Source organism: Mirounga angustirostris, unplaced genomic scaffold (assembly GCF_029215605.1).
Source record: "Mirounga angustirostris isolate CCGP_5_RB_7025 unplaced genomic scaffold, mMirAng1.0.hap1 SCAF_9, whole genome shotgun sequence".
Lineage (NCBI taxonomy): Eukaryota > Metazoa > Chordata > Mammalia > Carnivora > Phocidae > Mirounga > Mirounga angustirostris.
Window position 1 is genome coordinate 78701765 of NW_026991717.1, and position 17827 is coordinate 78719591.

Below are 17827 nucleotides of genomic sequence, written 5' to 3' on the forward strand. Positions count from 1 at the left end.
GCTTTAGCCCAGAGCAGGCATGACTACAAGGAAAGTTTCAAGGCGTGGAACAGAATTTCAGGAGCACAGTACCTAGAGACAGAATGCCAGAGTGTACTGGAGCTCTGCACTTCCCAGCTCGACTTCCATTTCTTTGTACGTAAAATGGCATAAGAATAATGTGTCTAACGATGGACTCTGAAAAACAAACTGAGGGTTCTAGAGGGGAGGGGGGTGGGAGGATGGGTTAGCCTGGTGATGGGTATTAAAGAGGGCACGTACTGCATGGAGCACTGGGTGTTATGCACAAACAATGAATCATGGAACACTACATCTAAAACTAATGATGTAATGTATGGTGATTAACGTAACAATAAATTTTTTTTTAAAAAAAAGAATAATATGTCTAATTTTGAAATGTGACTAGGACTTAATCATTTAATGTGTATAAAATACCTGAAATCATGCCTGATATATAGTAAAGGTTAACTGATAATATTATTAGGCAGATTTTCTGTCATTTTAAAAAGCTCTGGGTTACATTTCTCTCTCTAGTTTGATACCTGAAAGTTTACAGTAAGTGGCAGCAAAGAAAATTTCCTTTTGCCGTTCATCTAACAGAGGCTACGGGGCAAGTGTGAACGGCCACAAACTTGCACCTTCTAATGTGTCCTCCCCCATCTTTCCCCTTGCTGTGTTTTTAGACCTCAGTGATGGCAGAGATGCATCTACTCTGAGGTCAACCAAGTGAGGGCTGTGTTGCACTAGGCGAAGGCCCTCCTGGCCTCAGGTGAGAATGGAGATCACCTGGTTGTTGCATGTAAACGTGTGCCCATTTCATGCTCAGTTGGCCAAAGGCCTACAGTTTACATGAGGTCCTACTTTAAGTAGTTATCTTTTAGCATTTTTGGCAAATTTCATCTGCAAACTTTTAGAAAGGGACTTGATAACAACCTAGAACAAAATAAAGCTAACATGCACTGTCAGAGGAATAAAGGCATACAACATTACTTCAACCACAAGACCAGCTATAATAATCCATCCTCTTATATATAGCTATCACTGGCTGACACTGAGATCAATGGGGCCACAATCAAACTTAACCCACTGGACTCTTGGACCTCAGAAACGTTCATATAATTTTTGGTAAGAATTGTCTGCTCATACCATCCATCACAACTGGAATGTAATTTACTTTGGTTGTAGCAGTAGTTAGCACAGATTAATGCTAGTTTAATACAGTCTGAAATTCTGTGAGAGAAACAGTACGTTGAAGCATCTTCATTAACTGCTAAAAACAAGAGATATACCTGTGTTGTGCCTGGCTCTCAAGACAGTCAACTTGCAGGTGGCCAGCTTGTAATGAACAGTCTACTACAACATCTTAAATAGCTTTAAGTCTTGTGTATTGTATTAGGTAACACTGGCCCAAGAAATAAAAAAGAAAAGAAAAAGAAAAAGGACCAATTCAATATTTGCTCAGCAAGAAAATCAACTGAGGGCTGATGCATGATTTTGTATTCATGTATACCCATAAACCTATCTACACATCTCTGAGTCATTCTTCTCTTCATCAATTCTGGAAATGCTTCAATCTAGCTTTAGATTCCAGGGTTGCTGCAAACACACGATAAATAGAATGAGTCCTCTTCTTACCCTCTAAGAGAAGCTAAAGGGAAATATATATAAAACAATACTTTAAAAACCCTCCCATCATTTTCTCTCATACTGTTTCCATCTTTTTTTGACTTCTTATCAGGTAGAAATAGTACAAAGCTATGTGATGTTTTCCATCCATCACCAGGAATCCTTTAAATTAGAGGTACATGGAAAATTTAAAAAACCAAATCCAGATGTCCTAAGTCTGTCATCTGGTCTGATACACTGAGGTTTCATTGGAATTAATGCTTATATATGCCTGAGTTTGATACTGTAATTTTTGGGTGAAGGGGGAGTGGTTTCTATCAGGAGAACTCAGGACAGACCCCAACAGAAAGGACCTTGTATGTACTCCAGTACCTACTTCTTGACCCCTAACCAAGGCCAGAATTTTAAGTTGACTAGGTAAAAAGGTGTTGATATATGAGAGCCAACAACAAAAACTTCAAGGACAGAAAATTAACGACTGATCAATACCTTAAAAAAAAATCAATGTTAGCAACATTTCACCCATAAAATATAACACCCCCCTTCTTCCATGCTATTACTGTTTGTGTTTAGGGGAAAGGCAAGAATTAAAGTATGGTTGTTAAAACAGAAAAATTGGAATTTGTAAATCAAGATATGTTTATTGTATATAAAAGCTGAAAAATGGTTCAAATATCTGGATTTTTTAAAAATTTGCTATCAAATGCAGAGCAATGGAGACACATCTGGAACACTTTTTTATTTCCTGTTAATCTATCTGGCTAGAAACATGAATGCATAAATCCAATCCAGTCTTGGTGTTAGATTTAAAGTGTAATTTTTAACAAATCATATCACTGTAGCCCGGCTTCTATATTTAGATGCCAGCACTCCAGAAAGCATAACATTCTATTATAGCGTTAAATGATCTGTGCAGACACATACTCCTTCTGATGTCTTATATATCAGATAATGGGAAGTGGAACAAGTATATAGGGTCTACTGGACAGGAATAGAAGACAGAACGTTATGTGCAAAAAGGTCAAATGGTGATATTTCACATTTGTGTAAGCTTTCTGTGGCAAAACGTGTTTAATTGGCATATTCTCAAAATTAAACGAGTTCTTAATTATGGGGCTTTAATAAGTGAAAAGACTGTATTCACTTCCAAGACGTGGATGACCTGGATATCATACACAGCATTTTCTAAACTGTCTCAATGAGGGAATCTTGACCCCCATCCCCTTCCATGAACAAACTCAAAAGACTAGTGTTCTTCCAAAAATATGCTGGGAAACACTGATTTAAATATATTATTTAATTTAGTTCTCCAAAACATTCTTGTAAACCAAGTACAGCAAGTCAGAAGAATTCCAACTCATAATTAAGGAAATCAAAGTTTAAAAAGATTTACCCCCCCCCAAAAAAGGGGAACAGTTTTGACTTGCAAGGAACCTGGCTTTTTGACACTAAGTTTTCACTATGACTAACTTCTTACTGAACAGAATATCTATTTGGAAAAATTTCTAAGTTCCTTTTCTTTTTCTTATAATACATTTTTATTTCCTTTCTTGCTCTATTTTAGATATGTATATACCTAATCAATGGGCTTCATTTTTTGGAACATGCAGAAGATAACAAGATTACCTCAGAGTTGCAAAACATGTCTTATCTAAAGAAACAATTTCATGAAAATTCTTCATGCAATAAAATACAAAGAAATATTTGAGGAAATATAATAAACAGATTAGATGAAACAACAGAAGTATAAACAAACCTCTCCCTACACACTGAAAGTCAAATTTTGCCTATTTTTCTCTAGAGAAAGAAAAATTGACTCCTCCATGATTTTTTAAAAAATCACCAGTTTGCAAAACTTTTCACTTTCCCACCCACACTTAGCAGTATTATTCTCTGGTTTTCTATCATGATCACCTCTTCTCCACCTCCTGATCATCCTTCTAGACTAAGAGAACAAAGCCATTTACTTATAAGATATATATTTCATCTTGCTCAGTGAAGACAAATTGCCATGTTTTTAGACAAATGATAAGGAATGCTTTATTATCTTATTGGCATGCTCTGCAATTCTGTATTCCCCTGGTTTCTTCGGTGTGGTGACATAATTGGTTCAATAAATATTTACTAAGGCCTATCAGGGGCCAGGCATATGTTAAGGTATGTTTCAGCCTGAGTCTATGCTTTGAGTCAACCATGTTCTTTGCTATGATGAAACAATGTGTCTTGAGGTTCTCTATTTACGGAATTCAACATCAAGTTATGGGACCCGCTTTCTAGGAGCTAGACTTTACGACCTAGTGGTGGCAAAGCTAGTAACACTTTAGTAAGTATGGAACCTTTACTACCTGCCAGGCACTGTGAAGAGTTTCACAAAATTATCACATTCCGAGTCTCACAACATCTCTACGAGGTTTTCCAGAGAAGGAAACTGAGGCTCGGACAGTGTAAGTAACTTATCCAAGCTCCTGAGAACTCTTAAATAAGTCTGAGCTTTAAACCCAGGCATCTGATTCCAGAACGCATGTTCTTTAAACGCTATATTACACATTGCTTTAATTTTTTCTGTGGACTCAAGTCCATTTAGGACTGGGGTCCTGCCTGTTCTAACTGGTATGCCCCAGGCTCCATGACACTTAAGCCTCTTCACTATGATCTCACAACCCATCTCAGCATATTGTCTGGTTTTCTGAATGCTGCCTGTGGTCAGTCTTCTCAGTGCTCCCTCTGCCTGTTATGACATCCACCTTGACAAGTTGCCTTGATGATTCCTTATTTTCCTGACTGGCAGCTCATTCTATTTCTAAACCCATGTACCACCACAGTATAGTTCTAGGTTACCAAATCCCCTCTTGATCTTGAGGTTCCACTGTCTTTAAAGGTATCGCTCTGACACATTCTCTGACTTCTTTTGTACCTAAAGCCCAATTTTCCCCACAGGATTCAGCTTTTGAGACAGCTGTACATCTGGAACAATTAACAGCTATTCTACAAACTCTTCCTCCTCCTCAAATACCATAATTTTCTAATTCGAGCCTAAAATTTAATGGTTCACGCAAAAGGTTTTATAACAAAGGCCCTTAAAATTTAATACAGTATGTGATTTAAGACAATTTTGTCAAATGTTAACCTATTACTTGTAATGTCTTTACTACTGTGCTAGGCATTGTGGAAACCGAAAACAAGGGTGTTGCTGAGACCTTCAAATTTGTTTATAATATAATTATGACATAAGAAGTATTTGATAAGTATTACTGCTTTGTATGAAGACTAGAAACCATAAGTAAACAGGAGATATGGAAAAGAGCACAAGCAGTCAGAGAGGATTGATACATCTCGAAGATCAATCAAACATGAATAAACCAAGGAAACCAAGATGGGCATCCAGGCTTGGAATTAAAAGCTGAGCAATGGCCAGAGGTTAAGAGTATGATGAGAACAGTAACTTGAAAAGAAGGACTCAGTTGAATAGGAGTGATAAGGTCCAGCATGATCACCTACAATGCTAAAAACAGATTTGATGAAATAAGAAAACTACTGAGCTAGGGAGGGATAGGATGGAAACCCACTAAAGACTCATCTGATTGTGGTCTTCAGGATGGACAGGGGAAAAGGCAGGGTCAGCAAGATGATGACAGAGTGGGGTTGGGGGAGTGGGGAACCAAACTATCAGAATATCACCCATTGCAGCAATCAAGGCATGAATTTAAAAGTCTGGTCTAGGGATGCCTGGGTGGCTCAGTCGGTTAAGCATCTGCCTTCGGCTCAGGTCATGATCCCAGGATCCTGGGATCGAGTCCTGCATCAGGCTCCCTGCTCAGCCAGGAGCCTGTTTCTCCCTCTGCCTGCCACTCCTCCTGCTTGTGCTCACTCTCTCGCCCTCTCTGACAAATAAATAAAATCTTAAAAAAAAACAACAACAACAACAGTCTGGTCTAGACTAGTGCCAATGGAAATGTTAAGGATGAAGCCAAGACAACTGCATAGCAAGAAAGAAGAGGAACAGGGGCACTTTGTCACTACCAGCTGAAAACAGCAAATAGCCTCCAATGAGGTTTTCTTGCCTTTAGACATTTTTCTCTATAATATGCCATCTCCAAATGCTAATTTGATCATAATATTTTTTCAAAACATTTCAATAATTTACAATCACCCAAGCATAATAAAATCCAATCAACTTGGCACAATATCTAAGGTTCTCCATGAACTCACATGAAAGCCATTTCCTGGTCTTACTGAACACTATGTTCCACCACAGCAGTCTCCTAACCAAGTAGGCATACTCTTGGGGAACAGAAAGATTTTTAAGAGATATGTGAGCAGAGCATAGTTTTAGGAAAATCTGTTTTGTTTATATAGTTTTAAGAAAATCTGTTTTGTTTATATCTGTATCTTTACTGTAGCTGGAACACGGTGGGCACTCAAGAATATATGAGGAATGAATGAATGAATCAGACCAGTCCACAAATAACTTCTAATACAGATCTGAAAATATCTGTGTAGTTCTCAAATTCTCCATCCACATGTTTCCTTTCATAATCATTTTTCTTCCTTCCATGGATGCTTCTCACTTACTCCCAATATTACTAGAGCACCTTGCCGGGGGGAGAAAAATCCCCTGAGAGAAAAGCAGAGAGAAAATTTGAAATACTGTGCCAGTCTGAAGTGAATGACTCTAACTTGGAAATCAATTCATCTGTAACTTGGTTTCTAATTCATGCTTTCATCAGAATTAGAGATTTAAGGGATTTATTAATGGAGAGAGGACTGAAATGAATTTCTGAAGATAAATCACTGTTTTTGTTTGGGCTTATAACTTGGCTCCTATAGTTTAAAAAAAAGAAAGAAAATTGTTGCTGAATTCTGTCTAATTCAAACAACAAGTAATATTCACACACCAATTTATGAACTAAATTAAAAAGTCAATCTCAATAAATAGTGTATTTTCAGTAGCATCTTATTTTTTATGTTTAACAAGTATAGGTAAAATTTTATGCAATTAAGTTTTTACTAATACTTGTAATGATAACTGAACCCAAAAGAATGCTTTGAAACACTTATTAAAAGTGTTGTAATCAAGAAATTTAAAATATATACCTATTTTTACTGTAAATAATTATGAAAGGGGACCAATAAAAGATTTTCAATTATAAAAACACATTACATTAGAATGCAATTTTGTGAGAAAAGTGTAATATAGTCAAAGAAAACAAAGCAATATTGTGAATTATATTGTCAAAGAAGAGCCCATTCATATATTTTTTTAAATGGTTGGTAAAGTATATCAAATGACTATGACAATTAGATTCTAATGCACACTTGTAAAGGAGTGATATAATAGCTTTATTTTTAAATATCAATATTTTTAATATAGTGCAAAACTAAAACTCTTTAAATGTCTGATAAAAGAGTTCTAGCTGTCATCTTAAAAATACACAACCAGGTACAAGGTACAACGTTTTTTAGAATTCTTTTTGAGGATACATGAGGAAAAATGTCTGAAAGCTGATCTTCTAAAATGATCTAAATTTTTCTACTCAATCTTCATAGAATATTTATTTTACTAAGGTGGCCCCTCAGCCTAATAACCCTTTCCAACATTTCTTTGGTTATCAAAACCCATGAATCTTTCAAGACTTCACCAATGCCATTTCTCTTGGAACTGCTCCAACATTCGGGCTTCAGTCATAATCCATGATTTCTTTCACTAGGCTTCCACAGCTATCCTGATTTGTAGTTACTTGTACCTGACTGCCCAGATAGATGATAAACATCTTAAAAGGTTTCATTCATTTTTATATGGCCCAGAGGCTCAGTATATCGCTTTGTATAAAGGAAGGAAGTACTTCATAGGTACTGTTGATTGACTTAATACTTTTATTAATTGAGGAAAAGGGTTCTTGCCTTAGAAACTGGAAGAATGAAAGCAAAACAAAGCTAGGGAGAGAGTATCTTGCAGGATAAGACCTTAGGATTAAGTGTTTGGTTTTAGGCTGGTTGGTTTGGGGTGAGACTGGCCCAGCAAAGTGGAGATGTCCAAAGGTCAAAAATATGAGACTCAAGTGCCTCTGGAAGATCAGAACTCAAAGATAAATTATGGAATGACCTGGAAAGGGATGACAGAGGCTGCTCTTAAAGTGGGTGACCTCATTCCGGGAATGAGTCCCACATTAGCATAGGCCAGTTAGGTGAAAGAAAGGAGAAGTTCAGGAAGAAGTTTGGAGAAACTAGCAGGGAAGGAGAAAGAGGATCTTGTAAATGCAGGGGAACAAATGATCAATGCTGCATAAGGATTGAGATTAGTCAAGTTGGATAAAGACTGAAAAAGAGCCAAAGGGTGACAGATAGGCAGAAGGAGAAAACAAGGCAATGGCAAAAGGACCTTGCATTTTCTTTAAGAAAGGTGTGGAAACCAAAGACAAGGGAATGTATGAACAAGAATGGAAAGAAGAGGAGAGCACAAATCTAAAGTGTGGCCACACAGAAGGGAGAATTGGATGCAGCTATGCAAGGCTAGCCTGGACAAATCAAGACCACATTTGGCTGTTGCTGCTGTTTGGTTTTTAAGGGAAGAGAGACTTGAATGGGAAGAGGAGTGCCTCACAAGAGAGAAACCAGAATAATAGAGGTAATTTTGGAGTGCAAAGGGATACATTTAATTTATGGCTTATAAAATTCTTATGTATTTTTTCTATATTATGTATTCTATATTCAGTCCTTGTTAAATTCCAAAATGCTTTCACACATTGTATCATAAACAGAAGTGCTAGTGTTGTAATTCTGACTGAACAAGTCCGTGTTAGTACAGTATACTAAATATACCAATACCATTTACTTTAAATTTTAAGTTCCTAAGTTTTGTAAGAGACAGTTGCCATCTCCTTGTAAAAGGTCAGTTTTCTGTGATATTCCTAATCATAAAACAACAATCTTCTTATTCTTATTTTGCTGACATGAATAGAAAAAAATTTTTTTTTTAATTTGCTATGTCTTTTTTTAAATCAAGATACAACTTTTAACATACTAATATAAGCAGGATCCCTTGGGGATTTTATGAAACATTTAACATGTACATTAACATTCCACTGAAACATAATAATAATAACGAAGTATTCACATCTAACGAAAATAGGCTATTCTAAATGATATAAGTAAGGGATGACTATGCCGTAAGATTCACACTTGCCTTAATTTGTCAACTATTCAAAAATATCTGAAGAGCTTAGTTTTCTAATGACTGAATCAGATTTTGGAAAGCCCTGACCTAGGTTATACAGCAAGGAGAAAATGGACAAAGAAAGAATTCTACTATTTCACATATTCCATATTTACACAACTCTGAAGTCTTCTATAAGCAAAGGTACTTTTCTACAAACAACAGAAACACATCAGAAATTGACCAGAGGACTAGAAGAGCTGCATGCGGAGGGATTTCTGCCATCAGTCACTTCAGCCCACACGGCCCCTTCTGGAGAATCTGGAGGAAGGGGACAGGGCAGAACTTGTGAGACTTCAGGTACAACCATAAACTAGGACTCCAGCTTTCCTAAGTAGGGGACTACAAGGCAGAGGATACCAAATGCTTCTAGGAATCACTTTTATATCCAGAGGGATGGAATTCTGTTCCTCAAGAGTAGTAGAAGAAAACCTTGCTCACCATCCAGTTGACTTCAATCATGGTACTTTTTCTGAACATATCAGTTAGTGAGTCAGAATTCTAACCCCCACTCTCTAACCCCATTACCACTTTGTCTTTTCAGGTCCAAAAAGATGAATTCTTACTTTTGATAAATATAAAATGAGGCAATGAGGGCTTTCAAAGAACTAACCCCATTAACCGTAGTTAATCCTTCTTAACTAACCAATCAATTAACCATTAATAGCAAATGCAGTCTAGACTTCTGCTACCTGGTTAGATACTATGTAGGACATTTTATGTGACAGGATGGTGTTTCTGTACAATTTTAATTCAACAAATATTCAATCAACAAATATTTGCTAAACACCTGATACGTGCCAGGAACAATTTCTGGTGTTCGGGATATATCAGTAAACAAAAGAATGATATCTACCCTCCTGATGTGTATATTCTAGGGGGCTGGGGAGAGAAACACACAACAAATACAATAAATGAAATTCTTTAATAGAACAGAAGGTGATAAGTGCTATGGAAGAAAAAAACATAGATCAGAGTAAGAGGGGCACAGGGGTAGGGATGGGAGGCGGTTTGAGTGAATTGTAGTTTTCAATAAGGTAAGCATGGTACTTATACAGTTGATGATATTTGAGCAAAGACTCAAAAGAGGTGAGCTTGAACTTCACTGTCTTTGAATACTGAATTATAATCTTTCCCGAGAGGCTGATAAATCAGACAATGCTTAAAGGGTTAAAACATTTTCTTTCATTTGTTTCAGTTGGGAGATAGGATGAGTCCCCTATATTTGAAATTTTGAAACAATTGGCAACTTTATGATAAAAGTATGAACTTCTGAATCCCGCATGTGCATGTAATTAAGCCAAGGCTTAAGAAGACTCATGGTACATGTTACATGATTGAAAATTCAACACATAAATAAGTTGCAAACATGTGACTGAAGGTACAGCTGAGTGATTCAAATTAAGACCCACGACAACAGGCAGCTCTTTCTGTCCATGGGACCTGTCCCCATGCTGTAATAAAACCACTTCAAGAAAAAAAAAAAAAGACCCACAACAAGGATCTATGCGTCTTGTCCCCACTGTATTCACTGGACCTAGGATGGTGCTTAGCTCATGCTATGTACTCAATCAATAGGAGTTTGATGAATAAAGTGAATGGTTAGGGACAGTGGGGATGAGGGATGAGCAATGACGATTTTTGAGATTCCAGGCCATAATATGAGAACTGTTCAACCTCTTCACATGCTCAAGGGGCAGAATTTGACTTTCAACCTAAACAAACTTTTTTTTTTTGAAAACCATAATGAAAATTTTGCCAAATGTCTCTTTATTGTATCTGAGTTGTCGACTGTGCCTACTCTTTTAGAAGAGGAGACGGGAGGCAGTTTATGCTCAGGTGTATTTTATTTTTCTACCTCACTATAGAGTCAGTAGCTGATACTTACTGACAAGGCTGGGGAGAGCCAATTATAGGGCCTAGACACAAAGAATTAGACCTTCTACATTGATCCGATCACTCTCTGCCACTGCAATAACATGTAGAATGACAGAGCCATGTTAACCAGGAAGCTTCCCTCTCTCGTGTCTGGCAAGCAAGGATAAATGTCTCTGTACATATGCCAGTCTGGAGGTTGGCATGTTGCAAAGGATCTGCCTTCAGGACACCATACTTGGGAGTAGAGACTGGGAGAGCAGGGGCCAGGTTTGGCATGATGTCATTTACTAAGTTTTCAGACGTCATTAACAGCTCCATGTTGCCAAGTTAAGAATTTTCTAAAAAATCTTTTTTGGTAACTGATTAGCAAGCACTAAGCTATGAATCTATGAAACTGGCATCTTCAGAGCCTGGTTATCATCTTCCCCAGGAAAACATAGAACACTGTGGTAGTTCTCTGTGTTACACAGTTGTCCAAAAGCACAAAAACACCATCTTTAGAAATTCTGAGTCCCAGAAAAGTCTATGTTATTTTTCTATGTATAGCGGGCATTATTTTTGGTTGTCTGAGCACATGAGCTCCTTTAGGGCAGAAATTGCATCTTTTTCAACTTTTTATTGTATGAAACTCAATAAATGGCAGTTCAATGAAACAATAAATGAAGAAATGCAATCTGTTTTGTTAGCCACATTCAAATGAAAATTATTCAATAAAGCTATGAATTAGAAATTATGAACAGCTTGCACAAGTACAGAATTATGGTGATTATATAAAAAACGGGCATTTATCAATGGCCTGATTGTCTAGACTGAAGAGCTAGGTTGACCACATTTAGCAAACAGTTGCTCAATTTCCTTTCAGTCTGTGGAAAAAGTTTTAATGGTTACAAAAATTATATATACCACATAATATCTTTGACTAACATATTCTGGCTTGAAAAAGGGATTACTGTTAATGAAAGGAGTTAAGTAACATGTTCACTATGAAGGGAAAGGCTTACAGTGAGAGACAAAAAGGACATTAATAATACCAAGACGATCTGATTCTCGGGCATACATTACTCATGTACCTGATATGCTGACAGTTCCATACTCAATTCATATAATTATCACAGCATAAAGGAGGAATGTTTATGAAGGCAAGGTCATTTACGATGTAAAACAAAATGGTCTCAGCATGTCCACTGTGAGCAAATGCTGAAACATTACCCATTTAATGGGCATTAATAATATATTAAAACCCAGAATTAAGTACATAAAAGAGAACAACTACTGCCCAGACTTAGGAAAGATACTACCCAGGCAATAGTCGGATGCTCAAGCTGCCTTTCCTGTTATTTTAAAGCGTTCCAAAAAAAACTACACCATAGATATCTGGAGACCTTTTCTTTGTTCTGCAGAAGTTGGGGGACAATCTTAGAGACTCCAAATGAAAAACAAAGATGTACCTGAAGAATTGCAACCTCATTACGAAGCTGGCTTTCTTGTTTGGTTGGAAATCTTAATTTGTCAATGATTTTAATAGCTACATCTCTTCCTGTTTTACGATGTTTTCCTTTAAAATAAAAAGAGGAAGATATTAGGATAATGTTATTAAGTATCATCTATATTAAAGAACACCAGAATTTACAAGGACAATTTTGGGAATTACAAAAATATTTCATTGAATGCATTAACATTTCTAATGAGCATTGACTTACATCCATCAAGATTTCATTTCTTAGCTCCATTATTCTAAATCAAATATGTACCATAAAATTAGCCACAATTTAGAAAACAAAAGTGGGACATTAAAGTCTATACATATCACCAGCCTAATATTTTCTCATAAAAATATATGATTTAGAAACACGATATTGAGCTAGTTAATATAAACAATCTTATACCACCAGCGAAATGCTCTCCTTAAGAAAGTATAATTTTAAAGTCCTGATAAACTAATGCATGTCGTAAGGGAAAGAATAAAAAGTCTTGGTTCTTACTTACTAGCTTTGTGACCCTGAGCAAATCACTTTAGGCTTTCTGAGTTTTAGTTTCCTCATCTTCAATGGTAGGGCTGTTCTGAGCATCAGGTGAAATAAGATATGTAAGGTGCACACAGTGCCCAGAGAATTATACAAACTCAGAAAACCTTCGTCATCATCACTGTCATTGTCATCACAAGACAGGCCTTTTACATACATTACATCCCATTTAAGCCTCCCAACAAACATTTTAGGGAATCTATAGGGCACCCTCGAGCTCTTAATTTCTACACTACTATACTGTAGTAGGTATAGAATAGAGTAGTGTTAAATAAGTATGAAAATGAAAATGACCTAATTATGTGGGTTTTTTCCTTCACATACAAACCTGAAATTACATGATACCTACATTTGTTGTAAATCCAGCGTTCCTTCCCCCCTACACTCTACTCTCACTCTTCCTTCTGACTCCTTCCAGACTCTTGCTGACTTCCTTCTGACTCCTCCTTCCTTCACTCCCAGATTGTCCTGTTTTCCCATTCTCTACTTCCTTAACATCACTTACTCTTGGATGCACTGCCATCTCTATTCTACTTAGTCATTCCACTCTCTACTCTCTTCAGGGTCAGAGCTTCTTTTGTTTCCACTCCTCTGTCATGATATAGAGTACTTGACCTCTCTTCTGATAGTCGTTCTCATCTGCTTCATCCCCTATGAGACCGGTCTAAACTTTTCAGTTTCCTTGTGGAGGCCTCTTCTTGGGCCTGCTCCTTCAGTGTCGGGTATTAAAATTATCTGGCACCTGCTCATCCCTCTGCCCTCATTTCTCACCCCTACAGGATGTGCAGTTATATTTACTATGTTCTATATTGCGTGACTTTTTTTTTTTTTTTGCAAGCAATGATTACACTGCAGAGCAATACTCTGTGCAGCACTGTTACACTGTTATGCATTAACAAAAAGCACAATGTCTGCTGACTCATCGGTGGGATTCCCATAAAAAAATAGCATTTGAGCATTCTATAAGAATCAAAATTACTTCTTATTTTTTTTTATTTTTTTAAAGTAAACTCTACACCCAATGTGGGTCTCAGACTCACAATCCCAAGATCAAGAACTACATGCTCTACTGACTGGGTCAACCAGGTGCGGCCCAAATCACTTTTTAGAACAGCATATAACTTAATCCACTAAAAAAGCACGTATTATACTATCATAAACAATAATGAGTGAGACACTGTGATTATTTCAGAGCCCTCCCACCTCACAGAAAAGATAATTTTTTTTAACTGATTATATCCAAGAACTGAAAGTTGTGGTGTCAGTTTATAGGGGAGGTAAAGTATAAGTATTAAATGTTTCTTAAAGACTTGAAAAATATAATTGAACCGGCTAGAATCTAAAACAGCAGAGTTATTCACCAAATAGCTTGACAATAAGGAAAAGGGTAAAAACCTAGTATTTCATTTCAAAAATTTAAAAAATGACAACCTTTATGAAATACATTGTCACAGATTTTAGAATTAAAAGATTATTTGTCTAGTTATGTGAATGGATTTCTTGTAGAGTTCTGATCAAATATGCTAAAGGGAAATGGAACTAATTTATGAATTATAACTTCCTTGCTTCTCAATAGTTTGTCTAAATAAACCAATATTTAACCAGCATTGTGTATAGACTCCGTCAACAGTTAAGCAAAAGAAGTTTTTTAGGAGTAGAAAAACTTCTCTTACAAGACAGAAATATCCAGTTCTCCAGATAGTGACTATCTCAAGAGAAATTTCTGAAAAGGTAAAACACAGAGAGATATACATACAAATATATGTACACATAGGTCTTGTCTATTATATTTTTCTTGGAGATATTACTGTTCTAAATACACGTAGCTAAAATTCCAAGTTAATAAAAATACTAGTGAGCTAACCTACCTCCATAAACAATTCCAAATTGCCCAGAACCCAGTACTTCATCAGGAAAAATCTGATATACTGTGCTGATGTCCTACAGGTGCAAGTCCAGGGAAAAACAAACATGAAATAGAACAGAACATTAGTCCTGATAAATTATATGTCTATTACATACATTACTAATATTATTAGATATTTTAATGTAAATGATAAGATTGTAAATGCTAGATGAAATGTGCAGCATCACTATAGAACTCAAAGCACACTCTTCAATTAATTTAATAGTGTAATATTTTTGCAAACTATTTGGTTCTTAAGCAGCAGAGGTTTCATAATGTTCAGTCAAATATGTTTTAACAGAGAGAAATAAGACTTATAACTATACTACGCTACTTACTCTAAGTATTCAAAAAGAGATTTGCTTGTGGGGATGGTTATTTAGAAATTTCAGGTTAAATAATCTTGGGTCCCAATCACATGTCTGTGTAAGTCCTGATTCCAATCACTTCACTCTTTATGGCTAGGATGGTGAGGATGCTTCTTTATCAACCATCCAACCCAGATGAATCTAAACTGAAGGGGCTCAATCACTGTGAGTTGGAGACACCACAAAAGGATGACAACCCACTGTGAAACTCTCATCTGTGAGGTAGCTATTTTTACCACTTTTGGAGGTCACAAGATCCAAATGTCTAGTCTTCTCTCTTTGAAATAATAATTACTAAAGAAAGCATTATATTTTAATCTATGTCGTACAGTCTCTATTTGATGATTACACTCATGAAAACACAAACACCACTTTCCACTTTATGTATTCCTATTATATCATACTGAATTTTCTGCCTGTCCTCCACTCTTACAGTCTTTGTCCTTTCAGAAAGCGAGTCCTTTTACATCAAATCCCTACCCTCTTCATCTCCTACCCACTCTTATCTTTTCCTTTGTGCTCCTCCCTATAAAACAACTACCAGTTGTCTCTATTCTGTTATCCCTTCAGAGTAACCATGGAGTGAGTTCAAGGTTGTCTGGAGACAAGAAAACAAATTAAAACTGTTCCAGTATTTTGAGTCCCAGCTTCTCCATCTTTTTCATATGGCTTAATGGCCCACCCCAAATTTTCAGTGGATAACAGTGGCTGAACAGGGTGGAATGACTTGACAGGTATCTAGAATTTTCCAAGAGGCTTATAGATTACCTTTATTTCCCAAAGTCTTCTCTGGCTGATCAAGAGCAAGAGGAATGTGCAAGTGTTTAGAAATATATTTCAAGATTAACAGCATAAGACTACAACTAACCTTCACTATGAAGTTTTCCTAATTCTCTTCAATTCAGCTTTGGTTTTCAGTTTACTTTATGCCAATTTAGCAAAGGATGCAAAGCTATAACTAGTGATGAGCAGAGTTTCATGGATTTTATTCTTTAAAAATTAAACTCACATAAGTGTAAGTAAGGCTGTAAACATTTTGCTTTCAGTCATAGGTATAGCAGGGAAAACAGAGCAAAAGGTCTGAGTCACAGGACGGGGTAGGAAAGGCTTTATTACATGTTGGCTGCCTGTCATGACAAAATATAATAAATTATCTCATGTTTATGATTTTCAAAAACTGAGTTGAAAGGATGGAGTTATGTGGCATAGCCGACTAGGGCGTTAGAATATGAACCCATAAAATATAATGATTTATGAAGTTTTCTGAGGTCTTGATAAGCATAAGTGACTCTAAAAGTGTTCACAACTCCTTGTCATAAGACAGCACTGCTAGGTAGCAATCAAGGAATGAGAATTTAAGGGTCACTTGTGCAACTCAAAGAATTTATTTTGTTTGGTATTGTGTTATAGTGACCATTAAAATTCCAATACCAAGGTGGGCAAATGTGAGAAAAATCAGTCACTGCATTATATTTGTTTATCTGAGATGAATAATAGTATTTAGCTCTCCACACTACAGGATATAGAAAAATCACTTTAAAAAATCCACATAATATAATGTTTTTAAAATCTTATGGAAGAAAAATATCCCAATAGACCCTATTTTACTTTCTAGAAAATACTGAAAAATTAAAATGTTAGATAAATAAACGTGTATTTAGGATACTCTTATTTTCCAATAAAGAATCACATTACCAAGTTTTATATTAGTAGGTACACACTCACCACATTTTCTTGAATCTGGCAATTGGATACCGAAATACTCACAGAAATATCTCCTGGAAATACATGTTAAAAAATACACAAAAGAAGTAAGAGAAGTAACATCAAAGCAAGCAGATTACAGGCTTTACTAATCAAGCTGCAGGCTGTTTTTAAATCACAGCAATTAAATGTTTCTAGGAAAATGTTCATTAGAATATTTCTTTCCTTTTACAATTACAGATTTACTCTGTACTTGGCTTTGAAAAATAATATTTTGTCAGTTTAGAGTCTGGAGTTCTGAAGCCTTGGGTTAATGCTGGCTGCCGCTTTACCACTCTGGTAATGTTGGGACAACTTAATCTCTCTAAGGCCTGATTTCCTCACCTGTAACACAGGCAAATCATTAACGTCCGCCTGTCGGGGTTGTTTTAGGCATTAAAAGAGACCTCACGTAAAATGCTTAGCACCAAAATAAACATATATAACCTATTTATATGTACATTGCTTTACAGATCAATTGAAAAGTTGTGATCAATCACCAGATAACTTATTGCAATACGAAAAACAGGTTCCCCCCCGATAAGCTTCATTATTAAGAGCCATTTTGAAATTTAAAATTACATATTTTTACATAGATATTCCTCTAAAATATCTTTTTAAAATTCATCCTCAACACCTAATCACAGTTGCATTTTGGTAAAATCTGTCTCATTCTACTAATGAACAGAGATTTCTTTCTGGGATACAGTTATCAAGAATTTCCAAGTACTCTGCACACCAAGTATCCTGCACAGAGTACCATGTTAGGGGGTTTTGAGGAAACATGTTAACTCACATTTGCAAATAACAAGACTGGCATTCCAGATCAAACGCAAGATGACTAGATTACTCCTTCTTTTAGGACCAACCACAGCTCTAGATTCCTGCTATTACCTAATACACAGAGTTTACATGAATTTGTTCAAATTTTCATATAAAATAAAGAAACCAATAACATATGATCATTTAATGAGATACCTTAGTAGGTGTAGCAGCTTCTATTTGAGAGACCCAATGTTCTCTAATAAACTAAGTCATCCCCAAAGAGGCTCTCTTCATCTGTTCTATA

At 36.2% G+C, this 17827-nt stretch overlaps 1 protein-coding gene across 3 annotated transcripts in view; it reads right to left on the reverse strand.

Moving 5' to 3' along the window:
- Positions 1 to 17827, reverse strand: part of PRKD1 (protein kinase D1) — a 317603-nt gene that overhangs the window by 29693 nt on the left and 270083 nt on the right. For all 3 annotated transcript variants that reach the window (XM_045900646.3, XM_064570895.1, XM_064570894.1), the window contains exons 11-13: positions 16741 to 16793; positions 14610 to 14682; positions 12166 to 12272 (exon numbers count right to left, since the gene is read on the reverse strand). In XM_045900646.3, the coding sequence (XP_045756602.1) occupies positions 12166 to 12272; positions 14610 to 14682; positions 16741 to 16793 (233 nt within the window). The remainder of the gene's footprint in view (positions 1 to 12165; positions 12273 to 14609; positions 14683 to 16740; positions 16794 to 17827) is intronic.